This window comes from Papaver somniferum, unplaced genomic scaffold (assembly GCF_003573695.1).
Source record: "Papaver somniferum cultivar HN1 unplaced genomic scaffold, ASM357369v1 unplaced-scaffold_19, whole genome shotgun sequence".
NCBI lineage: Eukaryota > Viridiplantae > Streptophyta > Magnoliopsida > Ranunculales > Papaveraceae > Papaver > Papaver somniferum.
Genome location: NW_020628818.1, coordinates 5,286,100 through 5,313,790, shown reverse-complemented (window position 1 = coordinate 5,313,790; position 27,691 = coordinate 5,286,100). Strand labels below are relative to the sequence as shown.

Below are 27,691 nucleotides of genomic sequence, written 5' to 3'. Positions count from 1 at the left end.
CTTTATATTCCGCAAATCAGCTAGACCCCGGGAAGAAAAGGAGTCTTCACTTGTCGTGTACAAAGGCTCCTGATACGGGATAGCGATCAAGCGGATACTTATCTATCTGACAATAACCGACGTGCAAAGGAAACGTTCCCTACTCAAAGAACCAAGCCAGCCCATATCTTGGTAATGTGCATCGAACTCCTCTTGAGAATTTCTTTATCTTTCACCATCAAGTGCTTACCCCGCAACAATGTCACTGTTATGTGCTAAGCAGGGGACTTAATGTTGATGGTGGATTTTAGTTCAGGGCTAAAATTATAAAACCAGTATTTTATGCACTGTTATCCTGCAAAGGGAAAAGCCGTTTAAGAAGTAATGAGTGCAGAAAATATCTTCACTGTATTTGAAGCAATTTAATAAATACACGAAATTCACCCAGAATGGTGCGTGCAACAACAATCCCAAATCCCAAATATTCTGTGAATTTTATTAGCATTATTAATTAATACATTATTTGCCTAGTATTTTCCGTGCTATGTTCTCAACAAAACTCTCATTATTGACATGACATGAAGATTGATTGTTCACTCTCAGCAGAGTAGCATGAATCTCCCGAAGTGCCAATATAGAGATGTGCAAGAAATATCCACAAGCTACATCACTCTCTACAGAGAGTCTCGCATCGACGCGCTTTGGTTAGCCGATCGAGCATGCTTAATTTCCTTAAGGGAAATATAGACTATCATTATCAGTCTCAGAAGTAATCACGGCCATACGATTTGGCCGCGCAATTTATCAAGCATAGCCTAATCCTAGCAGAACTAGGCAATCACTATAGTGATCACCGACGGGCCCTCTAATGTCGTACTCGATCGAGTAGTCTTCCACTCATTCATAAACACTTCAAACACCGACCCAAACATGGGTATTCGCGTTTTTTAGAAAAGAAGCTCGAACGAGCTAAAACCACAAAAAACGGTCTCAAAGCCATCATGCTGCCGAATGGGACGGCTTAAATCACATTTAGAGCGATCAAGGAGATGCCAACGTATTCACTGTTGGCCCAGCTTCCCCTTTTTTCAATCGAATTTCTTGCGGCAAACCTATAGGGAACTCAACCGCTTGCCTAGACTCGAGCAAACGTGTTGTGTTCAAAACCCTAATTTGAGTTGCTGCAGTATACAACTGTCGCAAATTGATCATGTTCGTCCAACTTGGCCAACCTAGTTGGACGGTTTAGATCTTCCCTCGAACGATCAAATAGGTACCCACGTGATCACCAGCGGCTCACCTCCATCTTTGGCCAGTCGAACTGCACACGACGACGCAGGAGCTCGCCAAACCGCTTTCCCAAAGTAAGGTGATCGCGTGTTCCTTTTGAATAAGCAACATTACACAACTGCCGCAAATCAATCACGGCCGTTCATATTCGCCATCCTAGTCGGACGGCCTAGATCCAATTTCAGGCAGCCAATGAGGTGCTAACGTGTTCACCATCGACCCAACTTTATCGTTGGCCGATCAACTTGCTCATAGCAAGCTTGGAACACATAGAACCGTTCACCCAAAGTAGGGTGAACACGAAACCCTAATTGGCTTTTGCGACCGCGTTTCACTGCCGCAAATCGATCATAACCATCCATGTTCACCAGCCTATTCGAATGTCTTAGATTTAATCTTAAACGACCCCGAAGATGTCAATGTGATCACTGTGGACCCAACTTTACACGTGATTGACCGACCTATACAAACTAGGGATCAATGCCTCGAAACCGCTCGCCCAAAGAGGGTTTCCGCGTGGACCCTAAACCCTAAGGTCGCATCAATGGCAATTTGAAACTGCCGCAAACGATCACGACCATCCAACTTCGCCAGCCTAGTTGGATGTTATAGATTTATTTTTAGAAAACAAGTAAAGCAACATTGTGAAGACCGACCATCCTTCTTCCACATGAAGCAATCGGCCAAGTAATGGTGTGTCCCTAGGGCCACCAAACGATACCCAAAGGTGGTCGATCATGCTTCCTCTTTTAAGACGCTTATTCGCGACTTATTCAATCAAACTCAAAAAACAATGATGCTTCATACACATCGATTAATTTGAGCTGCTTTACAATATATTATATTTGCATCATAAACAACTTATGGTTGTTTCACCTAATAGCACCATGCTATTCTCCGCGGGTCCCATGACCCACTTATCCGAGACATCAACTTATGGTTGTTACAGCGTGCGGCGTGCAACGCGCCCATTATGAGAACGTGTCAGGAGGCATGGAAGGTTAACGATGATGAGAGAAGTGGGAAAAGACGTGATCGTATGTCAATCACCTACACGACCCCACTACTCCATCAATCCACTTCCTCCACTTCCTACGAGATGAGGGTTGCGCTCCATGACTTGTATAAATAGGTTCTCCGACCTATTTTCATACAAAACATAATCCAAGTGTTGTCACAGTATCTAGAAAACACCCAGAACTGATAGCTTACATTGTGCAAGCCAGTTCAGCATTCCGATTCAAGTCATAAACAGCCAACACCTTCACAATCTCAACACCTTCTTCGCTTCCCTCCCTATGATCAACCCTTCTCCTTCACTTTGTGAGCGAATTGAATCTGGAACGACCATTTCTTGGTTTAGGCCAGAGTCTTACAGATTGATTTCTCGAACCTAAAAGCATTCCCATGCAATGCATTTGTTTAGGGTTTGAACTCGTTTCTCATCAACACACCCCAAATTACCAAAAACAACAAAATCAGTTTTTTACCCCAAAACAGTACCATTCCAGGTTCACGAGTTCACTGACTTTTTGTGGTATGGGTACCGGGTATGCGTACCACTGAATCACTATCAACATATAACTACTTTGGTATGTGTACTGAGTACATGTACTACGGTTCCGGGCCTATAACAGTTTTCACTCGTATGTAAGCTGGTATGCATATTGTCCTGTATCCAAATTTACAGTAGTTCTATATTTCTCTTTAAATGAATTCAAAAAATTCCTAAATAACATCAATGACACATATCACTATTCCAAACGATTTTTGAATGATAATTCTTGAATCACGATTTAGATTATGAACCATAAATTGTTCTTAACCAAAATTCATCAAGTATGAAAAAATGTTCATTAAGCTTAGTCATATATTTCGAGAACTAATTACCAAGATAAACTTGACTCAAAATTCTTAATATGCTTGCAATAGTTATTTATTCGACAACGTCTCACAGATAAAAGGATGAATATAACTTTAGAAATAGGTGGTTCAGTCTTCACTTATCTTTAGTTGAAGAAGTTCTCCAAAAGCTTTTTTGTTAGAGAATTGCTCGGTTGAACCCACCAAGCGTTGGTATGTCAAGTTTGGTTGTCATATTTTAGTGAATCAAAACTCATTTTAAGAGTTGCTTGATTATGTACTAAATTCAATTTCGTATAGGTTAGCTTGAAAGTATTAGGATATGAGACATTACAAGTATTGTGAAGACTCGAAGAAGTGAAGAAGTAAGAAGCTACAACGACAACATCATCCTTCCACTTGAGGTTAGTGATATTTGACTTGAACTGTTTCATTTCCTAACGTATCTTTCAAGTCGTGCATATTGAAAACAAAACTACGAAGCATGAACACTCTAGATAGACATAGTATTAAGGAATACAATATGAAGTTTATTGCTTAACCATTAAACTTTGTAGATAGGACATCGACATAATCGTTTAAATACTATTGTGATTATGTATGGGTATATGAGGTGAGGATTTCATCATAGGAAACAATGTTTTACATGTGTTTTAAGGAAGTAAGTTCATAAACTTGTTTATGAATCGAAAAGGAAATCGCTGGGCGTTACTGGGATTGTTATTCATTGCATATCTTGTGAACATCCAATATGTGTGATTTAGTATAACCGCTCACGACTTTGTTTGTGCTCTTGGTAAAACTATTTACAAAGGCCTGACTTATGTATTGGTATGACTTTTATTAGTGAAGCCGATCTTAAGTAATCACCTGAGATGGTATGATCGAGTTTGTGATTTGTTGAACCGAATCTGGGTAAAGGGGAACCGATCTTATGAAGAGGTGAAACACATCACAAAGGGTAATCGATCCTTGTATGAGGTGCAACAAGTTTGTAGCAGAAAGGGGAACCGATCCTATGGACATATGCAACACGTTTTTAGGCAAAGGGGAACCGATCCTATGGATATGTGCAACACATATAAGTTAGACACCATATATATGTGGGGAACCGATCCTAGTACCTAGTCAACCGAATTTTGAAAATCTAGTGTGACTATGCACAATACTCACATGGAGGAAACTTGTTTTGGTAGAACCGTTAAACCCATGATTTATGATTGAGTGTTTCTTAATCAATCGCATAGTTCTTGAAAGTCAGATGATCCAATTCTAAACTTGTTTGGAAGTGTGGAAAATCGGTTTCAAGGTTGTAAGTATGAAAGAGGACTTACAAAGTAAGGATGTCGGCATACTTTGAACACGTACAATAATGTTTATCTTTTATTGTTCAAAGTTATTCCTTAATAGCTACATGAAGAAAAATTCCAGGATCAAAATATAAATAAGTTAAGAATCTTTTAATTAAGGTTGTTAATTTTATTTTAGGAAAATGAGAATTAGTAATGTGGATTTACTAGTTGAGATTTTCCAAAGAGATTTTCGGTCATTATTTTGGACTGAGCATTTCCAGGAATTATGGAAACCGAATTTGGAATATATTGAATATCTTTGACATATTTTCGGTTTCGGAAATTCCTTGGTGTCCAAACTTCCTTGTCTATAAATACTTGAAGTTTGCATCTCTAGCAAACTAATCCTTCGTGACAGCAAAGTTCCTCGGTTGTGTTGTTACTGGTGTAGCCGCCTATTCGGAGAGGAGAGTAACCTAATTAGGTGAAATCTCTTACGGCCGTTCAGTTTAAAGTCTTCTTTGGGATTGAGAAGCTATACGAGTACCGTTGGTGGGAAACTAGATAATTGTGGTTTATCTTGTGTTTTCGATTGATTTGATTGACTAACGGTGGTTGAACTTTGATTGCACCTAGTTTGTTTATGCGTTAGAATCTTCTTTTTCGATATAAGATTCACTCAAACTAGATCGAAGTTTCGACAGGGATCTTTAGACTGTTGTTAGTGCTAAAGACGATCTTGTGATAATCCATTGTTAACAGACTCTGTTATGTGCGTGATTGATCACAAGAGATTCAAGTTGTTGTGTGCAGGTGTTTATTGAAGATCTAAGAAGATTTGAAGACAAAGAAGATATTGAAGATTTCTGATTTTGGGTTCATAATCTTTGGTGTGCACAATACTTGTTCCGGTATAAGAGGATCCAACTATAATCGGTTTATCCTTGTGGTAGATTGGATTGATTAGTTGTGTAGATCAGCATCAATATAATTCTTTGTGATTAAAAGTATTGATTGCAACATCTTAACAATTACCTTTGGTGATTGAACATAAGATAGATATAAGAACCTGACGAAGGAGTTTATGTTAAGATAAATAGAAGAGCCTTTGTCCGACTCACATCACTTGGTTGAATAGAGTTGATACCAAAAATATTTGTTGTTCCTTTACTATTTGGAATACGAACCAAAGGAATTGTTCCAAGTACGTGACTTATTCATAAGTTGTAGCGTGGGAATACAGACGGAACTAGGTGAACTATAGGTTTAGTTGCTTGGTCTCAACTATACGAAGTTGGTGTAATTTTGTGTGGTGGATTAATCCTGAGAGTATCCAATTCTGGACAAGGTCCCGGGGTTTTTCTGCATTTGCGGTTTCCTCGTTAACAAAATCTTGCTATGTCATTTACGTTATATTTCCGCATTATAATTGTTTTATTATAATTAAAGTAAATTACACAAACGTTAATTCATATTTACTTGATAAGCAATCCTAATGTGTTTGGTTAAGTCCGAACCTTTTTATCAAGTAAACATACTTCGTTGTTGTATTGTCTCGATATCGTATCCATAGACGATCAAACGAAGTGTGAACCGATTAGTTGTATCATCTCGACCCAGTCCATATACAATCACTTTCGTAGAAAGGACTTATAGGTAGGAAAAGTTTTAGCTTGAGGTGTATTTGGGTACCCTCGCTTTACCTTGAGTTGCTTTACCGATGTAAAGTCTTAAGCATTCAACTCCTTTTGATCGTATTCGAAGCAGTAAAGAACAAAGATTTTTGGTAACCACTCTATTAATTAAAGATATGTTGAGTTTTGACAAAGGCTCTTCCGTTTAAACAAGTAAACTCCTTTGTCGGGTAAGATCAATTAAGATCCGAAATAATCAGATCTAGATTCACAAGTAAACTCCTTCTGTTTAAACAAGTAAACTCCTTAGTAGGATCCCAGCCAATCAAGATATGTGCCTAAAGTAATATCACAAGATGCGAAATCGACCAGAAAAATCTTCTTGTCTTTAAATCTTCAATTGTCTCCAATTGTACCTGCAAAAAAAAAATTGATTCCATTTATGATTGATCACGGACAGAACAGAGTTTGATAACAATGAATGTCACAAGTTGTCTTAAGATCAAAAAACAGTTTTGAGAAGGATCTCAAGAATAATAAAACTAGGTGCAATTAAAGTTTCAACAACCGTTAGTCAATCAAATCAATCGAAAACTAAATAACAATGCTCTTGTCTAGTTTCCCACCAACGGTACTTGCTAGATATTCTTGATCCCAAAGATGTTTTAAAATGAGCGTACGTAAGATATTTCGCCTAATTAGGGTACTTATCTCTCCGGTATAGTAATACTAGTAGTCGACTCCGCCGGAAACAGTGAAGTTCGCATGGATAATTAAGGATCGTTTGTAAGAATGTCAAACTTCTCTATTTATAGACCAGGGTTGTTTGGACAACAAGGAAACCAAAACCAAAATATTCTCAAGATATGCAATAAAATACTTCATTTCGGTTTTATATTTACAACTAATATCCAACATGTAATTACGAAATCTCTTTTTAGAAAATATCTAATATTAGTATAGAACTTAAATAATATAGTTTTTATAGATATATGTTTTGAATGCTGGAAAATCAAAAACATAAAAATCGAAAATCTTAATTAAAAGATTTTCAATATTTCGATTTGGGATCACCTTGAGTATCAAGGAATATCTTTGAACAATCAATGATAAGAGCAAGTCTTATGGTGGAAGAATTTCATCTTCCATATTCTATGACACCTCAGCATTTGGAATCGATCATGGAAGTTCAAGTCTTATGTTGTAACAATAGAAACGCAATCTAAATAGCGTTTGGCGCTAATCAAAATGGCGTTAAAGTTTTAGTTTTTTTTTTTTTTTTTAGTTTTAATGTCCTCTCTCTAGAACAGATAGAGAGTAAAAGTGTATTTAATTATTTATTTTTATTTTAATATTCTCTCAGTATTTATTTTTTTGTTGTCTAGTTAAATGATAGCCAATAATAATCTGACACGTCACATATGCACCCTTATTCAAGGGATCTGAAACTTGACATATATATTTTTCTCAATTTCCTTTGAGACACGTGTTTATCAGTCTTGAATATGGAATCAGGTACGAAGTTTTTTTAAGGAAGAAAAACCAATTATTAATGGAAAGCGCTGTTTTGAATAACGCACAACGCCAAACTGAATAACAATTTTTTGTCTTCTACTGTGCTACTTTGAATAGCGCTCAACGCTATTAAGATTAACGTTTTTCTTGGATTCCATCAACCATTCCACAATATCATGGAACATAGTTTGGAAAAGGTGTGGATGACCCTAATTTGGAAGCCATTAGACTTGACATTCCACAATTTTTCCACACTTGGAATAGCTTGGATTCCACCATAAGACTTGATCTAAGAATGATGTACATGTACAAATTATGTCGACATCTGGAACTTTCCTATCTAGAAAACCCTCATTCCAAACTCACAAAAAACCGTAAAGTGATATGTGTTGAAAATCGGTTTTGCTCTTGGGACTGGTTCTACCATGAATCCAACATAGGTTAGGATCGGTTGTACCAAGTTTCCAAATATAAGTAGGGATCGGTTATACCATAACTCCCAACAAATCTAGGATCGGTTCTACCAAGTCTCCTAATATAGGTAGGGACCGGTTCTACCATGATTCCGAAAAAATCTAGGATCTGTACTGCCAAGATTCCCAATATAGGTAGGGATCGGTTCTACCATGGTTCCCAACAAAAGATAGGATCGGTTCCACCACCAGTATAGGTAAGGATTCGGTTCTACCTTGACTCTCAACATAAGTTAAGATCGGTTCTACCTGAATTCCCAACTTAGGTTCGAATTGGTCATCCAAAAGATCTTCATAGGAAACCAGACCAAAACACCTATTGATTTCTTTTAAATTAATTACGAAGCAAATTCGTATGTGTACTTCCTTTAAACCAATGTAATGAAACATGGTTTTCTAGGATGAAATCATACATATATCCAATACACAATCAAGTAACAAGTTACATAGATTAAGTCAATGTTGCATTTACGAAGTTCAAAGGATAAACGTTATACTTCGTGATTCAATATACTTCCTTGACACTTTGATCATACTAATATGACCAAGTGTAATACTAGAGTATCATATATATAACCTCGCATGTTATGTTTTTCAATCTTAAACGACTTGAAATAAATGGTAGGAACGAAAACAAGTCAAGTCAATATCACTAACCTCAAGTGGAAGTATGATGTCTTCGTTGTAGTCGATACGTCTTCACGTTCTTCAGAATAATACTTGTATGTCTCAATATTCCTAGACTTTCTAGTCCAACCTAAATAAAGTTGGCTCTAGTAATTTTAATCAAGCGACTCTAATTGAGTTTTGATACTAAAATATGACAACCAAACTTGACATACCAACGCTTGGTGGGTTCAACCGAGCAATGCTTTAACAGATACACAATATAATACGTATTAGAGCAATGCTCGGTTGAACTCACAAGTTTTGTTATCTCAATCTTGTTGTCAATATTAGTTAATCAAGACTATATCTTGATTTCTAATATACTATGTCAAGTCTCGGACTATGTTAAAATTTGGTAGTTGAGTATCAGACATCACCCTCGAAGACTGGAAATCGAAGAATACATTTGAAGAACTTCACTAATCAGGTATGTGAATACTCAACCATTTTATTTTACTCACTATCTTACCATTTTATCTTATAAGACTATGTCATATGACTTCTAGCTAGTATATTTACAAAGAAGAAATTTCCAATCAAGCTTGTCTTGTAAAATATCTCGAAATATGATTCAAGCATAGATTTCCAAAGGTCCTTAACAATATATTAGTACGAAACACTTTATTGTTCAAGAATTAATTTGTGGATCAGTTGAAGATTTCCCATGTAAATGATTTTATAGTTTGGGAATGTTTCAAACATCAAAAGATAGAAACTCAAAACTTCTAATATTTCGGCTCGGGTAGGTTGGTGAACCACTTCGCATACTATAGATATATGAGTTTCATAATTAAGGGAAGGTTGGCGAACTAGTTCGCAAACCTCAAGTACATAATGGGACAGTTCACAAACCGTGGTATCAGAATTTTTCATGTTGGTGTAAAAGGCTAACAGTTGGCCATCTGATCGTTTTTGTGCCGAGTAGGGTTGGCAAACCTGGTTCACGAAGCGTAACACCCTGACTCGTGAACTTGCCTTAAGTTTCACGAACCGTTTTACCAACGGTCCCAGTGAAATTTAGCAGATGCTCAAAGACTTATTTTTTTAAAATATGTTTAGCATTGATATGTCTCTCTTAAACAACTCTAAGACATCATTGATCACTACAACACTTGTATATGTGTATCAATGATTAAATTCTTAAGTGTTTTAAATGAATATCAAATTACTTATAGTTCATAAGAAATATTTTCCAAAAAGAACAGTCATTGTACACGGTTCCACAACAGGATCACGGTGTATATTCTTGTGTGTAGTTTTCAAGATAAATTTGTCACATACTTACTTAAAATCCTAACTATAGTTTCATCTAAACAAAGAGAGTGTTTGCTTGATTCTCAAGTTATCTTAGCTTGAGTTCTAAGCAATCCTCAGTCTTGAAAAACTATAATTAGAGATGCTCTTTCAACTGGGAAATTCAATCCCTGACACTTTGTGTCCTAGTTGAAATCTAGAGTCATCCTCTATTAACCTAAGTTTCACAAAAACCCTATCTCTTAAGGATGAAGATATTGATACCCTTAAGTGTGACTTACAAAGGCTCTCAGGAAGTTCTGGTAAGATCTCAGCCATGTTGTTTGGTCAAAAGTCATTTGGTAACAAGAGTGGTATTGGTTTTAAGAGTAATACTTCTTTCACCAAGAACAATACTTTCAGTCTTGCAGGATCTAAATAAGATGAAAATATTCATGGCGATGAAAAGGTAACCGCACCTCTTGATAATTCTCCTTCTTCTCACTGCACTTTCTGTGGAGATTGTGGTCATTGTAAAGGGAAGTGTCAAAGATCGAAGAAAAATGACAAGGTTCTTTTTAAGCTTCAGAATGATATAAGGAATATGAACCTTGTCTTGAATAATTTTACAACTTCAGAGCCTCGACGAGAGAAAAGAATAAGGAAGCCCAGAAACGGTAAGAAAAATACAAATGACCTTGTTGTGTCGACTAGTGACACAAGTGGTGAGTTTCCTACTCATTCCATCAGTACCTAAATTTAATGATGTGTGCAACCTCACAATATTAGCTTGATAATACGAGGTGTGCACAAAATTACATTACGAGAACTATGTTTTCTGATGTCAAGGTTGCTCAAGTTTATCAAAACCTTTATGTCATACTCTTTGTGTGAAAATCTTGTCTTGGATAGACATTAAAATAATTAGTCATATTCTATTCGCCTTGTCTTTGCCACTACTCTTCCTGTATGTATGAGATGAGAGTCCCAACGGTTCATGCTGATGTTCACTGTTGTAAGGAGGTTCCGTAGCGAGTCTGCGCTCTTTGGACTTTCATACTCTGAAGGTGGTTAGTGTTTGTATTATCTTAATTAATAATTAAGTCCTATCATTTCATGACTTATGTGCTCATGTTTCGCATTAAGGATACTAACCCAAATTGGGATTTCTTTAAAAAAATCTGTAGAGATGTTCTTTCCGGGATAGGCTTTAGTAGCCGACAATACATTGCTAAACGGGTACCATGGACCATTTGAGGCTTCCCAAAAAAATCTTCATAAGTATGAAAGCAGGTGATGCATAGGTTTGGATCAACTTCTCTAATTTGAAAATTTATGTTAGGACCCCAGAAATGAACTTGAGCACATCTAATCTCCCATTGTTAAAAAGGTCAGTTGAGAAATTCTTGCTAAAATGCTCTTTTTTTTATTGCAAAGTCTCTGATGAACTCTGGTGGGGTTGGAAGAAGGCCAACATTGTTGTGGTTTGCGAAACGTTGAGCTAACGATAATCCACTAAGATCATAAGCATAAGCCATGATCGCAGGAAGAAGAAAGATTGTTTCAAACTTTGAAGAGAAAAAGGAGGGGATAAATTTTTTAGCCTAAACTAGCAGAGATACTAGAGCTATATATCAGTTTAAATATGCATGAAAAGATTGGATACTATTTTTTTAAGGTTGAAATCGTTGCAGGAACGTTAAAATATCCCGTGAATAAGTAATTGTTCTCAGTAAAAAAGAAAAGAAATAAAAATGTGTGCTCCAATGAGCATGCAACAAGCAAGGCATATAGATGTACACTCCATAAAAAAGGTATGAGGTCGGAGCTGGCAGAGGTGACAATACTAGGTTTTGAGTAACGAAACGAAATAAGTGCATTCCAAATTTTCCAACCCCTAAATAAAAAACTCTCTCTTTAGAAAAACTTTTTATCTGAAAACTTCTCCAAACCCTAGCAGACAAACTCTTCCCCCGCCCAGAACGGCTCAATTGGAGCAAATCAGAGCAGGGGAAGCTCAACCCATTGTCTAACTTCGTTTAATCTTCCCTATTTGATAATTTCTAGTACTTTTGTTCAGTTTTGGGTTTGAATCCGACTGTTTTTTAGATTCAAATCACAACTGATTTTTATTTTGAGATCTATTAGTACCTTACTTTGTTTATATCTCTTCTTTTCTTCTTCTGATTTCCTTGTTGATTTCATAAACAGTTACAAGAGATATTAACTTTTTTCTTAGTTTTTGGATATTTGTGGTTCATCTTTGTGTCCGTTCTTCTTCATCAGTTGAAGATCTGCTCAAGTAGAAGAAAATGGGTGAAAAAGTAAATCTAACTACACCAAGAACATCATCAGATACAACTAAGGAAACAAAGACAACAACAACAACTAGACCAAGATCATCAACAAGTTCCTCAGCTACCAAAACTGCTACCAAGACTCCAAAGCTGATTCGGTCTGATTCATCCCGATTCAGACCACTAAAGACCTATTCAAAAAATCAATGTTACTCTGTTTCCTGTCACTTTGATATCTGTAAATACTGCTATCTTAAAAACTTTAGTTCATGTTACTTGAATGTACATGTTCTTGATAACACTGGGTTGGACCTGAACCAGTCACTGCTTTGTGCAGTGATCCATATTGATTTTGTTTCAAAATCAATTTGGCCCACTGATGTTGTTGAGCCCTCCAAGGCTTTAGAAATGTTTTTTTATGTTTGTAAGGATAGAATTGTTTAGGAACTGGTGGAGATATAATAGATTTGATGAATGTATTTTGATGCTAGAAATACAATAGATTTGATGAATGTATTTTGATGCTAGAAAACTGATGTAAGGTTTCCGATATCCAAAGCCGGGGTTATTAATACATTTTCTGAGATTCACCTCTTTTCCGGGAAAAAAAAAAGTAACGAGACAAGCAAAGAAAAACATTAGAATACATTTTCTGAGATTCACCTCTTTAGAAGAGTAACGTGGCGAGCAAAGAAAAACATTAGATGCAGATTCAGACATATTCAAGTTTTTTCACACCGATTCCGACCGACCCAGTAAACTTCTGTTACTTTATTTTAGTTTGTTTTGATTGTTACTTTTGGATTGAAAACCCTGAGAAATGGTTGGGTCAACTGATGATCCCTACACTTCTACAATCTGTAGTTATGTGTAGTTTGTCTTTGTTTCTAACAAAACAAGTTAGACCATTTAACCTATTACTGTGTTATTTGATTACCGGGATGGTAGAATTAGTAGAAAAAGATGATTCTCATGATCAGTAATTGTGGAGCAAATCTTGTGATAATGTTGGAACCTTGATCTTTATGTTTTATTAGCTAAGATGATCCGTAATGACTCTCGTAGCTTTTCGGATTATGAATTGGGGCTTATTATCAATACATGAGTCTCACGTGTTTTCCGGAAAAAAAAACAGAAGAAAAACATTAGAAAGTCGTTCTTTGAGTTGACTCAAATTGACTAATTTTGGAAAATATTAGAGTAATGTTTTTGGTTAATGTTTCACTAGGTAAATGATTTGCTAGAGAAATTAAAAAGACAGATTTACTGTTTCCGGTGCCAAGTTTCAATTTCCAACCAAAAATGATTGATCCACCGAAATTTTGTACGTTTCAATTTCCAACCAAAAATGATTGATCCACCGAAATTTTGTACCGCAACGTATACCGAGTGAGAGGTGGGGTGGGGCCCACTTCTGCCCCACTCCATATCCCAATGGGAGAGTTCGAGAGATTTTAATGTATTTAGGTTTTCTCCTATTAGTCCTGAGGGAGTTTGAGGGAGTCTCTCCAAATCTCCGTTAGTCGTGGGGGAGTTTAGAGGAGTCTCCTAAACTCTCTAGAAAACACCTGTTAGTCGCTGGGGAGTTTAAAAAAAGCGCTTGAACTCCCTGTTAGTCATAAAACCCTACAATACTAGGAGTTGGTTTCTTTGGGGAGTTCGAAGGAGTTTTTAGTGTATTTTGGTCTCACAACAAATCTCTCAAAAGAGTAGAGATTTGGGAAGGAGTTTGGTGCGTAGAAAATCATAGGAGAAATAAGAGGAAACGTTTTTTTCTCCAGGTATGTTTTTTTTCTTCTTTGATCTCCATGATTGTTTATAATAGTTTGATTTGTGTACTATTTTGATTGTTTTTCATATCTTTGATATCCATGATTGTTTATTTTGATTGTGTGTATAGTTTTTTTTTGTGGGTACTCTCTCTCTGTCAAAACCCTAATTTGTGGTTCAAAAGATCTTGGTAAGAAATTGCATGATTTGATTATAATGATATCTTTAAATTCAACCGTTGGAATATGATGAAATTTGAGTATGTCGTAGTTTACCTTGTTATAGAAGTACAGTAAAATTTTCACGCCGATCAGGTCACGTTTGCTACTGCAAAGCTTGCACAATATATGACTATGGTCTGCTGAGTTTAAATCCCGAATAGGGGACTGATTCCTATTTATATCATTCTCCGCTTATCAGACAAAGCTGAAATTTTAGTATGATGTTTGTATATATGAAGGTTACCTACTGTAGAAATTTCATGAAGTTCTGATCACTTTAGATACACCAAAGTGTGAGAAATCCGAAACTGAATTCTTTATGCACGTATTGAAAGTAGTCGGGCTCTGAGTAATGTATCTTTCTAACGAACCGTTGGAATGCTATGATTTTTGAATGTGTTGTGGAATATTGAGTTGTAAGTGTAAGATAAAAATTTAAAGAGGATCAGGTAAGTATTAGTACTGCAAAGATTGGACAATCTGAAACTGTGTTTCGGTGAAACAGAATTCCTTTACAGCTATCTTCATAATTTGTTATGTCATCATGCATTAATTGGCTTGCTACTTTGCATGGGTGTCATTGAGAATCACCATCACTTGTTAAGTCATCTTATTTAGACACATACTTCTCTTCTATTCTATATGCCAAATTTCAATACAGTGGCGTACTTCATTCCGTATTGGCGTGTTTTAGCCAATTCATACGGTGCTTTTGTTGCAAGGAGTTACTAAGGGATTTTCTTTGATTGACAATTTGGCTAAGTAGCTCTGCGTGTTAGTACTGTGTAATCTAGTATCACATTTTTTTTATCATGTTTACATTAGACTGTTTGGTGTTATTACTATCCTTGCTTTGTTAAGTTCTAGTATTAGTCTAAGTACTAATGTAGCTAACATGTCACACCATAGAATGGAAAAATCCAGCCAACCTGCTGAAAACAACAAGAAGAAAAACAATGTCAGGAAGAATAAGAATACGGAACCGGAAACGGAAGTGGCTACGAATTACAAACAATGGACAACTCGAGAGACTGAGAAATTATTGGAACTGTTGGTAGAAGCTACACTGGAGAAGAAGAAAGACACTAGTGGATGTTTTACTAAGAGAATAGTGGAAGAGGAGATACTTCCAAAACTTAACCAAGCATGTGGTTGTGACAAATCTTTTGAGAACTATAAAGGGAAACATAGATGGTTGAAGACTAGATTTGGTCAATACCAGGATTTGTTTAAATCTTGTACTTCTGGATTCGGTTGGGATGATGCTAACAAGATGATTACTGGATCCGACGAGATGTGGAACAATTACTTTGAGGTATGTGTGTGTTACTTACTGAAAACTAAATTTGATATTTTTTTCTTCTATTTTGTGCAGAGTTCTAATTCATGCTTTATCCTTTATTTATTTTTTGTATGTTAACAGAGCCATCCAAACCAAACTAACTTAAGGGAAGATAATGGTAAAGACTATGGTGACTTGCTTATTGTTTTTGGGAATAAATGTGCTTCTGGAAAAGAAATGGACTGAAAATACCGCAAGGTAATTTTACTTTTATCTAATGTGAAGTTTTGAGTTTTTTGGTTAAGTTATATTCGGGTTCTACTTGACGAAGTTTTCTTTTTGTGTTTTATTCAGGTAAATATTACTTGGGGGATGGTGGGTTTGCAAACCGACGATATTGTTTAACACCATTTCGTGGCCAACGTTATCATTTGAAAGAATTTTCTGGTACGGGTAATCATGCGAAAAAGGCTGAAGAATTATTTAACGTGCGTCATGCTTCTTTGAGGAATGTAGTTGAAAGATTGTTCGGTGTTGTGAAGTCTCGTTTCTTGATCTTTAAGTCTCAACCTCCATTTCCGTATCAGGTGCAAGCGGAGATAATGACAGCTTGTGCAGGCCTACACAACTTCTTACGAAAAGAATGCCGTTCAGATGAATTTCCGGTCGAGGAAGAGGAAGATAGCCATCCATCAACGCTTGTAAATGACGATGAAATTCTGACACAACAAACTCAAGAACAACAACGTCAAGAAGCTAATGCATGGAGAAAGAATATAGCGGATGATATGTGGGAAAATGTTCGTGAACAAAGGGAGTTAGAATTGTATGGAGACCGTTAAATTGAAGGGAAAAAAAATTATCTCGTTGCACAAAATAACATACTATTGATACAGAGATATGATCATTTTCATTTATTTTTTTCTTTTGATTAAAGATCAATGTTATTTGCAAATAAGTGTTTATTGTTTCTTAAAAGAGAATGAGTTAGGAGTGAACTCTCTCAAACTCCCCCAAACTCCCTCTAATAAACTCTCTCAAACTCCCTACACTCACCCAAACTCCCTAAACTCAAAAACAAAAAACTCTCTCAAACTCCCTACACTCTCTCAAACTCTCTCAAAATCCCTGAGATTTAAAATACACTCAAACTCTCTCAAAATCCCTGAAATTTAAAATACACTCAACTCCGATTTAAAATACACTCAAACTCTCTCAAAATCCCTGAGATTTAAAATACACTCAACTCCCCTGAAATCACTCGAAGACTAACCCCCTGTTAGAGTTGCTCCAGGACCATTGGATTCCACCGAAGTACACTTTGCGGTGCAAACCTTCAGTGGGTGTATCATCTCTGATTTCCAACACACGGAGAGGGTAAATGAAAAGACAATGCCATGTTCCAGGCAAAAAAAAAAAGAAAAAAAAAAAAGATACAAACTATGAAATTAAATGAGATGCAAGGAAATCGGTTGTTTAAACTCTTTTATAAATAAAACTTTTTTCTAATAGAAAGAAAACCCATCACGTTTTTCTACTAGCTAATAATTTGATAACCATATTATGTCCGTTACATATTATGTCATCTCAACAGTGGAGAGATTTTGATTGCATAAAATGTCAAAAAAGTTAACTGCATCTTTGTTGGATGATAAAAAAAGTTATGATGACAAGGGAATTTCACCACTGTCTGCGATGGTAACTTTGCGTTTTGGTGTTCCATCTTGCTTCCCCTCGGCTTCAATTTTGTACACCACGTCCATCCCTGAAAGCACCTTTCCAAAGACAACATGTTTGCCATCCAACCTGTAATATAGAGTTGACAATGGGAAAGATATAAATCTCAACAAATTATATAGACCGAAGTTTAAAAACACGTCATCAATAAAACAAAACTAAAGATGGGAAATAGACTGCATTGTTAATTACCAGCTAGTTGTTACAGTCGTGATGAAGAACTGTGAACCGTTGGTGTTTTTACCAGCATTTGCCATTGAAAGGAGTCCTAAAACAAGCAATATTTCAACAGATTAAATGCAAGTCTCTTAGTCCATGCTTAAAATATATGTACATGCCTGTGTGAGCTATATCAAACACATAAACTTCAACTTATTGAGAAGAATTACAGGCTTACCAGGTCCAGTGTGCTTCAGCTTGAAGTTCTCATCATTAAACTTCTCACCGTAGATTGATTCACCGCCTCTTCCATCACCGAGTGTAAAATCACCTCCTTGAATCATAAAGCTAGGAATGATCCTGTGGAACTTGCTTCCCTTGAAGTGGAGAGGCTTTCCACTCTTCCCAGTACCTTTCTCCCCTGCACCAAGAAGAAAAACAAAGTATAAAACAATAATCTAATTAACCAAGTCACTCCTTTCTTCAGATCTAGTAAAGAGAAAGTGAGAGAGAACTGATGTAAAGCGTCACATAAGAGAAAAGCCTCAGAAATTTAAACCGCCTATTTGTATCTCACAAACACCATAGTTTCCTGGCTTAAAGTTGAAACACAATAACATGCAAAAAATGATTTGCAATCATGTACCCTGAGATAAAGATAAAGCTGAAATTAGATAAAGATCGAAACATCAGCAGTATACCTGTGCAAAGTGCTCGGAAGTTTTCTGCATAGAAAGAACAGTTGATATGCGTCAATTAGTTAGCCACACTGAAAGAAACTAAACATGAAAAAGGTAAGTCACTTGTTCGCACGATGCTGAACTTAGACGTGTACCTGCTGTTTTAGGGACTGTTTTCCCATAGAGGCCCATGACAACACGACCTGTATGCAAACAAATACACTGAATAAAAATTTTACTCATCCAAAAAAATTTAGCTAAATCTTTGCTAAGGAGAATAAAGCTAAGGAAGGAGGTGAACAAGCTAAGGAAGGAGGCGAAGAACAAAACCATTTGATCTTCAAACAAGTATTTTACTCAACCTTCTTAATACATGTAATCAGGTAGATAATCCCTGTTAGAACATGAATCTTTTTTAAGCTTATTATCTGCGTCTTTCAAAAACCGATTTCAACAGTAACATGCTTTCTCCTGTGTGTCTGTACAGGTCTCATTTATTGAATAAGAAATCCTCAAACTACCATGAAATCAAAGTAACAATCACAAGCCAAATTAAGCCTACTCTACTCTTATCCACATACAAGTACAAAAAATTATCAGACAAATCCTCAAATTTGTTCAGTATAATGCTATAAAATTTACAAATCTAGTGCAGGAATCTGTTTATGAATACACACCAGCTGGTTTACCATCGATCTCGACATCAAAGAATACTTTGTGGGTTACTTCCCTGAGAGTCTCATCTGACTTCTTAGCCTGAAACAAAAAGATACAATTACACATTAAAAACCCCATAGCTCAACAAGAAAGCGAATTCAAAGCTGGTTTTTACTGATCAAAAAGATGAATCTACAGACCAACTCAGTCTGAAAAACGGTAAGGAGACGAGAGGGACACAAACTAGGGCTTACAGCATCAGATAAGAACAATGCTTTCCCATAAAACGAAATGCGGACTGAGACAAATCTAGGAGCAAGAACCACACACACACTGACACTGAGAAAATAGAGACACAGAGAAAGAATCGAGCCCGATGGCTATATCTGACCTGATCGAGCTCAATACCGATCTCGCTTAGATCGGATGATTTATCGGCATCACCTAATCGATTCTGGAAACAAAATCCAATGGAAATAAAGAAAAATCGGGAAAATTCTATCCAAATTCTATCAGATCGATCCGGAAAAATCAAGATTTTTAGGGTTTTACAGTAATAAATCTGACTCTGATATAGGGGTTGACTTTAAAATACTAATAAATAAGAAAGATTTGATTGATTCTTTTACCTGGATAAAAGCTAGAGTTCCAAACAAGACAACAATCCATAACAGAGACACTGAAATCAGCTTAGTTGCAGATGCCATTTTTGTTCTCTCTAAATTTCGATCTCAGTTTTCAGTTCTCTATTTTATCTTTACGACTCATTTGACACTGGAATTTATACGCATCTCACATCTGGACTCTGGAGAACATGGTCTCGGATATGGAGCGGGTTACGCATTTGAACTCGGGTTTGAATCCATTCAATTTTGGGCTGAGATAGTCCCCCACGGCTCTCTTATCCCGTGGTACAAACCTACTCTTCCCGCCTAATTACACAAAGAAGAAAAAATTGACCGGTTGGTATCACGTTTTCCTCTATTTGAGCTGTATTTCGACATTAATGCGAGAAAGCCAGAATGGATGATTCATATTACATTACTGGTGGTAAGTCATTAATGGAACATTCTCTAATGGCTTCTTCCTCGTCCATTTCTTCGTCAGTACCAGTCCAGGAAACTGAAGTACAAGTAGAGAATCAACAAGATCATCAGCAACAACAGAACAGAAATGTTCGAATAAGTTTTACGATGATAAGTGATTGGTCTTCGTTGGACATTATGGATGATGTTTGGTCATGCATAATCATTCTCCTTATTTGTTGGTTCTTAGGTTTGTTCTTTCTTGTGTATTCCACAAATATTTGAATTCTATATATTATAGATTTTTCTTCTTTACTAAAACATTGTTTGATATGTTTTGGGATGATCCAACTATGGTTTAAGCAGCAGTATCTGTAATGGTGGTTGTGGGATTCTACGCGGCAAGGGATTTGCCAATTAGCCCGAATTTCTCACGTTTATTAACGGCGAATCCATTGTTTGTCAGTGAAATCGAGGTGATTTTCCAGTCTAAACCTACTACAATTTCTGTTGCAGTTTATTGGTAATGACCTGATCACTTTGAGGGTTTCGTATATAGGTATATGAAGTGACTGGTTCAAAGCAAAGTCCAGTTCTATATGGATTTTACAATCCTCCTCCACTTGATGTAGAGACAAATTGGTCTGAAAGTTACTACACCTGTACCGGCTTATTCACATAAGGCAATCAGTCCTTGTGCCCAATTCTCTATAAAAGGGTATTGTCATGGATGGGTTTTCCAAATGATATTTACTTGTTTTGGATTTTGCAGGAATGGATATATTATCTGAACCCAGGATCTGAGGTGGATATTATGTATACTGCAAAATCTCAGAACTCTTCTCCACTGTTCATTGTGATTGCCGAAGGTACGTTAGCAATTCTCAAGCCAAAATGTTATGTAGCTTGCAACGGCAATAGTGGAACTACGCTAATACTTGTAAGATTTCTCTGTTAAATGTCGCCTCCTGGACGGTTAAACATGTTAGGATGCTGGTATAGTCTTAATATGTCTATTACTTTTTATGTAGTACTTAAATTTGATTTTGCAGGTGAGAAAGACCTTCTGGAATGGATTGAGGACCCATCATATCCTAACACCACATTATCGTGGAGTATCGTTCAAGGTAGGAATAAAAAATGCCACTTGTTGCACCTTTCTGTTCTTTTGTTCTATACAGAAATTGAAGTAAATGCATCATGCTAATGTCTTACCAGGAAGTGGTAGGATTCAGCAGAAAGTTTACGAATCTTCCTATTACTATGTTGCAGTGGCTAACATTAATCCAGAGCCAGCCGAGGTAATTTATACTTTGTCCTTCTCCGCTATTCAAGAAATGTGTCCTCTCTGCATATTGAGTCAATGTGATACTTGTTCTTGAAATTCCAACGGCTCTCCAATGGCAGACAATCTGACTCAAGATTCTAATATCAATATATCGTATCTTGTAGTCGAATTGCTACTTGTATCAATGTGTATCCCGGTTGAATTTGTTCATATGCGCATATTTGTCAGAACCGACTTATTTTGTTCATCCAGATAATGATTGGGAACTCTCTCTGAACAGGTGCGGTTGAACATCAGTATACAGGCTTTCTTGTATAATACATCCAAGGCATATTACAAGTGTTCCCTGAATGAAAGTTTATGTGGTTTGAAGCTTTTTCCCTTTAAACAAAATGTGGCTGTTCTATCTTCTCCTGGTCGACAACAGGTGAAACCGCTAGTTATATTTTCTTTCCATGTTTTCTGGTTTGAAAGACATACAGTTGTATTTTCTTTTGTATGTACCATCAAACATTTACTGCGTAACAGCTTCAAAGGTCCATTGTGAACATGTAGCTTAGATTTTACTCCCCTTGGGAGTTTGTCGTGTGCTCGTTTTCTTATCCACATTTACTCATGATTTTCATTCAGAAGTAGGTTGTAGGCTTTCTTGTTCAGTCTTTGGTAAAGACATGAGATAAAATCTTCCGACCACCTGAGCTACCTAATCTGTAGACATTGTAGGAGAACCCCAAAGATCTTGCTGGGCACCCCAAAGACATATAATGTCATCTGAATTACTAATATTGGATCAAACTCATGAACACCAAAATCCAAAGATGTTATCCCATTCCACTGTCAAATTGGAAGTGGTTCAAGTTATCCAGATGGTTTTAGATTTTCAATCTTAATTTGCTTACCAGCCCAACACTTTGAAACCCCTATTCAGAAGTTTCCCCTTTCATGCTCCTTCAGGGTACTGCGCCAGAAGATTGGTTTGTCAAAGTGTCATATGAGCCACGATGGATTACATATTTTCTTGGTTCAGGTGCTTTCTCCTCCATACCGTGACCGAACCTCCCATTTATCTCTCTTCATTACTTATAATTGCTATTGTGCAGGTGCAATGACATTGATCTTCTTTCTCATATACAAGGTATGTGCAAAGTTCCTAAACAGCAGCCAAAATGGTTCTGATAATGAGAGAACCCCATTGCTGGGACAAAAAGATGATGATGTATTGAGTTTGGGTTCTTCCTATGATTCTGTATCTCATGACGAGGAATTTGAAGACCCCCTCTCATTGGGTTCCACTGAAGGAAAACAACTAAAAGAAGGAGAGACTGAAAATTCTCATCATCTCTGTCTGGTTTGCTCTGATACTGCAAGGGACAGTTTTTTCCTTCCATGTGGACACTGTGCTACATGCTATACATGTGGAACAAGGTAATTCACCAATACTAACTTTAGGACAAGAAAAAAAAAATCCATTTGCTTTTAGTGCAAGTTAATCGGTCCAAATGTTGGACTAAGATGTGTGATAAAACTGCTAATTTCCGCAGGATTATAGAGGAGGCAGGAGTTTGTCCTGTATGTTGCAGAAAAATGAAGAAATTGAGGAGGATAATTGCAGTTTGAGCAGTACAGGTTCCTGGGGAGATGCTTGTCATTGCCAATCAGACTTGCCTGGAAGAAAACGCATATCCCATTTGTGGATTAGGATATCTCTATATCATGCTAACTACTTACTTACATTAACGAATTCGTCTATGATGATACATCATATTATATTCTTGCCAAAGCTGTGGGTTTCTTCTAAGCTAATGACAAAGCCTTGCATAGTACTGCTGAAAATTATGGCTCAGCAACTAATAATAGTATGGTGTCTATGATTGTAACTCACATAGTCCCAATAAGTGTATGTATGTATATGCCTAGTGCTTGTCTATGCTAAGCCATGGTAAGCACATTGGTAACAGTAAATTATTTATTGTGTTGTTTCAAAGACAGTAAATTGTATTTACAGATCTGGGATAATATGGGCTCCCTTCCCTCTATCAGAAATCTGCAACACCATGGCTCCACCAGACACATTATTGAAAGCACAGTGTAGCATTCAGAATTGTCAATGGACCAGCAATTTAAAGAGTTTGGCAGTTCACTAGTCTTTTTTTGTTGATAACAGTAATGCACATAGTACAAAGAGAGTGTATACAGAAGAGGACATGATGACAAATGACAAATGACCAATTCTTCTTACCTTAAGAAAAGGGCAATAAATTTTCCACATTTTGTGGGGATACAACAGGAGACTGACTGAACTTTAGAGAGAGAAAACTCAAGGACCTGCAAGAAGAAAGAAACACACAGAAACATAAAATCCATGAATCTTCTTGATAATAATAAAAGCTTCTGGAGAATTGTAAAATGGGAAAAATTCATCCAAGCTATTTACGTGCAAGAGCTTCACGTCTTCAAGTCATTGCTCTCTTTGCTTTAGCTTTGTTTTCTCTCACTCTTCTTTTCCTCTTCAAGGTACTACTACTCTTGTTTCTAATTTGCTACATTTTTTTTTCCTGTGATTATTTAACTCATTGAGGAATTTATTCAAACACACAGGTTGATCAAACAAGAACAGTAGCAGGACACAACTTAGAACCAACACCATGGCATCCATTCCCACATAAAGAATTCAATGATGGTTCAAGATACACAAGAACTTCTAAATTCATTGAATGTTCGTATCTAACTTGTCGTAGATACCCCGACAATAACAACAATCTTAATGAATCATCATCATCATCAGCAGATCAATCTAAGAATTCATGTCCGTCATTTTTTCGTTGGATACATCAAGATCTTGAACCATGGTCTAAATCTGGAATTTCATTATCTACATTTATGGAAGCCAAAAAATCAGCTGCATTTAGGATAACAATCGTCGATGGTAGATTGTATGCTGATTTTTATTATGATTGTGTTCAGAGTAGAGCTATGTTTACAATATGGAGTTTCTTACAACTTCTTAAAAGATATCCAGGATTAGTCCCAGATGTTGATCTTATGTTTGATTGTATGGATAGACCTGTTCTGAATCGAACAGAGTATTCTGGGCAAATTCCGCCTCCGTTGTTCCGTTATTGCACCACCAATGCTCATTTCGATATTCCATTTCCTGATTGGTCTTTCTGGGGTTGGTAAGTAGTATTGTATTTCAGAAGTTTGTACATATTCTCTGAGTTCTCTTGACTTCAAGTATTATGAATGTTGCAGCTGTGCCATAAAGTGAGACAATTGCAGAACAGCAATGTATTGCATTCTAATTTGGAAATGGTTGCATTGGCTGGTAGGCTTGTACTGACATATGGATTCATTAATGTAGGCCGGAAGTGAACATAGAACATTGGGATGATGAATTTAGAAGCATAAAACAAGGTTCTCAAGCTAAAGAATGGATAAAGAGGTGGCCTCGAGCTTACTGGAAAGGAAACCCAGATGTTCTATCTCCTGTTCGTACGGAGTTGATGCGTTGTAATCATTCTAGGTTTTGGGGAGCCCAGATCATGCGTCAGGTTGAATTTTAGCAACATCTCAGAGCATTTTGTACATTATATGCACCTAAATTGTTTCATTGCTTTGGTTAATTCTAAAGGACTCCATGAAACATCTTATCTTGCACTGCAGAATTGGTTGGAAGAAGCAAAGGGTGGTTATGAGCAGTCTAAACTATCTAATCAGTGTAAACATAGGTAAGCCATGATACTGAAAAGAAAATATGTAGTGCACTGCTGGATGTACATAGATGCCAAGCTTGAATGTAGCTCATGGACTTCTTTAAATATTGGATTGCTGGAAAAGAGCGAAACTTTTCTCCTAGCATAAGCATTTTGTTCAAATTGCAAGTTGACAATGTGCTGATATCTTGGCGTTGGGCGGTCATTTTTCGTAGAGTTGACGATTATTATCATTTTGCAGGTATAAAATTTATGCAGAGGGTTATGCCTGGTCTGTGAGTTTGAAATACATATTGTCTTGTGGCTCTCTTACATTAATAATATCTCCAGAGTATGAAGATTTTTTCAGCCGTGGTCTTTTACCAAGAGAAAACTATTGGCCTATCTACCCAACAACAGACTTATGCCGATCCATAAAGTTTGCTGTTGACTGGGGCAACAGAAACCCTTCCGAGGTACTCCGATTTTCATCAAATTCCTTCTTGTTAGTTATTTCTTGATATTCTCCAGAACAATCAAAAATGGGTTTGCCTGAATTACTATGGTTTGCATTTAGCTTTCCTGTTCAATGTCTAATATCCTTAATTTTGTTCTTGCTAATCAGGCTGAAACCATTGGGAGAGGCGGACAAGACTTCATGGAAAGTTTATCGATGGAAAAAGTGTACGAGTATATGTATCACCTTATCAGTGAGTACTCTAAGTTGCAACATTTCAAGCCATACCCACCTTCATCTGCTCAAGAAGTGTGTATGGAATCTCTTCTCTGCTATGCTGATCCAAAGCAGAGGGATTTTCTTGAAAGGTCAGCTACCTCAACTTCGTCATCGTATCCATGCACACTCCCACCTGCCGATCCTGACATCATAAAAACTTGGATACGGAAAAAACAGAAAGTCATTGCAGATTTACAGAAATTGGAGAAGACATGATGAGCAAATGTAGATACGTTCTTACCGCAGTTAATGAGATATACCGGTTTCTTCCCTTTTCATTTTTTTGGATTAGGAAGATTCCAGGACAATACTTTCTGCCTTCCTGGTTCAATTTGTTTTTGTTATAAAATGTTACAATGTAGTACATATCCTACTTCAGCATGAAACAAGAATCCAGGATTATTACAAAAGAAAATCCTCCTGGTAATGGAAACTGTTGTCCTGTAACCCAAATATTTCATCTACCCTGGTACCTAATGCTATAGAAGAAGAGTCTTGTCTGACTGAGCATATTCTATATCACTATGCACCATTGGGTGGAAAAGAATTCTGCCAACATAAAAATGTAGCTTTGAAGCTATTGGTTAAAGCCGGCCGGTCCTATACTCAATGAGTAAGTGCAACTACTGACTTTGCTCTTTCTTCTCGCACCAGCTAGCCCAAATTGTTTCCCAGGCCTATATGTCGGCTCTTGTTATTGGGAGGAAAATAAATCTTACGGGAGGAAAGATTTTTTATAAAATTATGGAAAGTGGTATATTATTGATGTCAGTTACACATGTGATTAGAAGCTGTTTTATTTATTTATTTATTTAATGAAACAACACTTGATTTAGATATTCGTAGTTGTAGTTGGGATGACTTATGCCGCAAATTTTTTAGTCGAGCTTCTTTTGCAATGTAATCCGTTGCAGAATTGTATTTCCTATTTATATACTGCACCTGAGTTTGGGGGAGTTTTTCCAAAGTTGTTAGAGTCGTATGTATGGTATTTTCTGCACTCCAACGAGAGATTTTGCAAGTTTTGTTGATACTTTGCAGCATTTTGCTAAAATAAAACTTGATAAAATGTTTTCACTTAGCCAAGTAGACGCTTTTAGTAAGGCTTTTGATTCTGCATGAAAAGCTGAGGAAGCCCAATCCGACCCTGCTGAAATGTTCATGAAAGTCTCATTATCCACTGAATAAAGGATGAAAGCATATCCCATGGTTGAATCTTCTTTCTTGTAAGCAGCATCAATAAATATTATCCAGTCTGATGATAAATTTGACCATTTCTCCTTGGAATCATTTCTACTTTGAATTATCTTACTCTTTTGGATCTTCTCTTGAGGAAATTGTTGTAAGAATTTCTTGATTTGCTCTATTAGGTTATTTGGATTTGGATTGATTTTGTCAAAAACCACTGAGCATCGATCTATACTTCGAACCAGGAAATAGTTGCAATCTTTTCCGAAATCTGAATGGAATCTAATTCCATGATCCATTCTTTAATCTAATTTGCTATAGAGTCTGCTCTAATTATTGTGTTCACTGCTTCCAGAGAGAAACCAAACCAAAGGGCCCTATCAAAGGAGCAAGATTGAATTAGATGATGTTCTGTTTCTTGAACTTGAGAGTTATACATTGGGCACTCCGTATTTATTCTTTATTATGCGCCCCAAGTCTTGCATTAGTTGGGAGAGCTTTTTGAGCTAATTTCCAAACAAATAATTTGATCCTCGGAATAACCTTAATCTTCCAACTCTTTTGCCAAGGGAAATCTCTTGAGTTGTTGTTTTCTTGATCTTGATTAACCAGGAAATTATAAACATTTTTCGCTGACAAAAATTTCTGACGAGTGCTGTGCCATCTAATTTTGTCTTGTTCTTTGCTATTTGGAGATATGGCTAGAAGTTTTTCTTTATTATCTTGAGTGAATAAAGATTATCAAGTTTTTCTTGATCCCATCTATCTTCTGGAGTAATCAGTTCATTTACCCGTTGTGGAAGAGGCTCTAGAGGATTAGTGGGTTTTGGGATTATGTCTGCATTAGGAACCCATTCATCTTCCCAAATTTTTGTAGAAGCTTCGTTTTTGACTTGCCACAAAAAATTACCTTGAATATGGTTTAGACCTTTTTGGATATTAGTCCAAATCCAAGACAATTTTGAAGTCCAAGAAGATTCCAGTGGGTGATTATTAGGGAAGTATTTAGCT

The 27,691-nt window shown here is 36.6% G+C and overlaps 3 protein-coding genes across 6 annotated transcripts; 2 read left to right on the top strand and 1 right to left on the bottom strand.

Moving 5' to 3' along the window:
• Nucleotides 1–16,976: 16,976 nt before the first annotated feature.
• Nucleotides 16,977–19,509, bottom strand: LOC113338873 (peptidyl-prolyl cis-trans isomerase CYP20-1-like). Of its 2 annotated transcripts, XM_026584274.1 has the most exons (8): nt 19,381–19,509; nt 19,143–19,205; nt 18,772–18,850; nt 18,250–18,297; nt 18,116–18,139; nt 17,653–17,835; nt 17,448–17,523; nt 16,977–17,324 (listed from the first exon to the last, which is right to left on the bottom strand). In XM_026584274.1, the coding sequence occupies exons 1-8, from the start codon at nt 19,456–19,458 to the stop codon at nt 17,180–17,182; spliced, it is 696 nt and encodes a 231-aa protein (XP_026440059.1). In that variant the 5' UTR covers nt 19,459–19,509; the 3' UTR covers nt 16,977–17,179. The 2 variants fall into 2 exon arrangements, with proteins under 2 accessions (XP_026440059.1, XP_026440058.1); XM_026584273.1 differs by lacking the exon at nt 19,143–19,205.
• Nucleotides 19,510–19,813: 304 nt separating this feature from the next.
• On the top strand, nt 19,814–23,408 carry LOC113338831. Of its 3 annotated transcripts, none has more exons than XM_026584226.1 (10): nt 19,814–20,026; nt 20,146–20,252; nt 20,336–20,459; nt 20,549–20,645; nt 20,829–20,903; nt 20,995–21,077; nt 21,345–21,491; nt 22,019–22,091; nt 22,165–22,489; nt 22,606–23,408. In XM_026584226.1, the coding sequence occupies exons 4-10, from the start codon at nt 20,591–20,593 to the stop codon at nt 22,679–22,681; spliced, it is 834 nt and encodes a 277-aa protein (XP_026440011.1). In that variant the 5' UTR covers nt 19,814–20,026; nt 20,146–20,252; nt 20,336–20,459; nt 20,549–20,590; the 3' UTR covers nt 22,682–23,408. The 3 variants fall into 3 exon arrangements, with proteins under 3 accessions (XP_026440011.1, XP_026440009.1, XP_026440010.1); XM_026584224.1 differs by having other exon boundaries at nt 20,143–20,252; XM_026584225.1 differs by having other exon boundaries at nt 20,140–20,252.
• LOC113338830 (O-glucosyltransferase rumi homolog) lies at nt 23,345–25,996 on the top strand. Its single transcript, XM_026584223.1, has 6 exons — nt 23,345–23,578; nt 23,663–24,240; nt 24,426–24,615; nt 24,728–24,792; nt 25,019–25,232; nt 25,382–25,996. Exons 1-6 carry the CDS (start codon nt 23,471–23,473, stop codon nt 25,706–25,708), a joined length of 1,482 nt encoding a protein of 493 aa, XP_026440008.1. The 5' UTR covers nt 23,345–23,470; the 3' UTR covers nt 25,709–25,996.
• The last annotated feature ends 1,695 nt before the right edge of the window (nt 25,997–27,691 follow it).

Bases quoted from the DNA above. Each gene is read 5' to 3' on its own strand.
- LOC113338873 (XM_026584274.1), bottom strand. From the start codon at position 19,458: ATGGCATCTGCAACTAAGCTGATTTCAGTGTCTCTGTTATGGATTGTT. The intron at 18,851-19,142 runs GTCAGATATAGC...TTTTTGTTTCAG, and splicing joins TCGGTATTGAGCTCGATCAG to GCTAAGAAGTCAGATGAGAC. The intron at 17,325-17,447 runs GTAATTAACAAT...TCTATATTACAG, and splicing joins ACGACTGTAACAACTAGCTG to GTTGGATGGCAAACATGTTG.
- LOC113338830 (XM_026584223.1), top strand. From the start codon at position 23,471: ATGGGAAAAATTCATCCAAGCTATTTACGTGCAAGAGCTTCACGTCTT. The intron at 23,579-23,662 runs GTACTACTACTC...TCAAACACACAG, and splicing joins CTCTTCTTTTCCTCTTCAAG to GTTGATCAAACAAGAACAGT. The intron at 25,233-25,381 runs GTACTCCGATTT...CTTGCTAATCAG, and splicing joins GCAACAGAAACCCTTCCGAG to GCTGAAACCATTGGGAGAGG.
- LOC113338831 (XM_026584226.1), top strand. From the start codon at position 20,591: ATGTATACTGCAAAATCTCAGAACTCTTCTCCACTGTTCATTGTGATT. The intron at 20,646-20,828 runs GTACGTTAGCAA...TTGATTTTGCAG, and splicing joins GTTCATTGTGATTGCCGAAG to GTGAGAAAGACCTTCTGGAA. The intron at 20,904-20,994 runs GTAGGAATAAAA...ATGTCTTACCAG, and splicing joins ATCGTGGAGTATCGTTCAAG to GAAGTGGTAGGATTCAGCAG.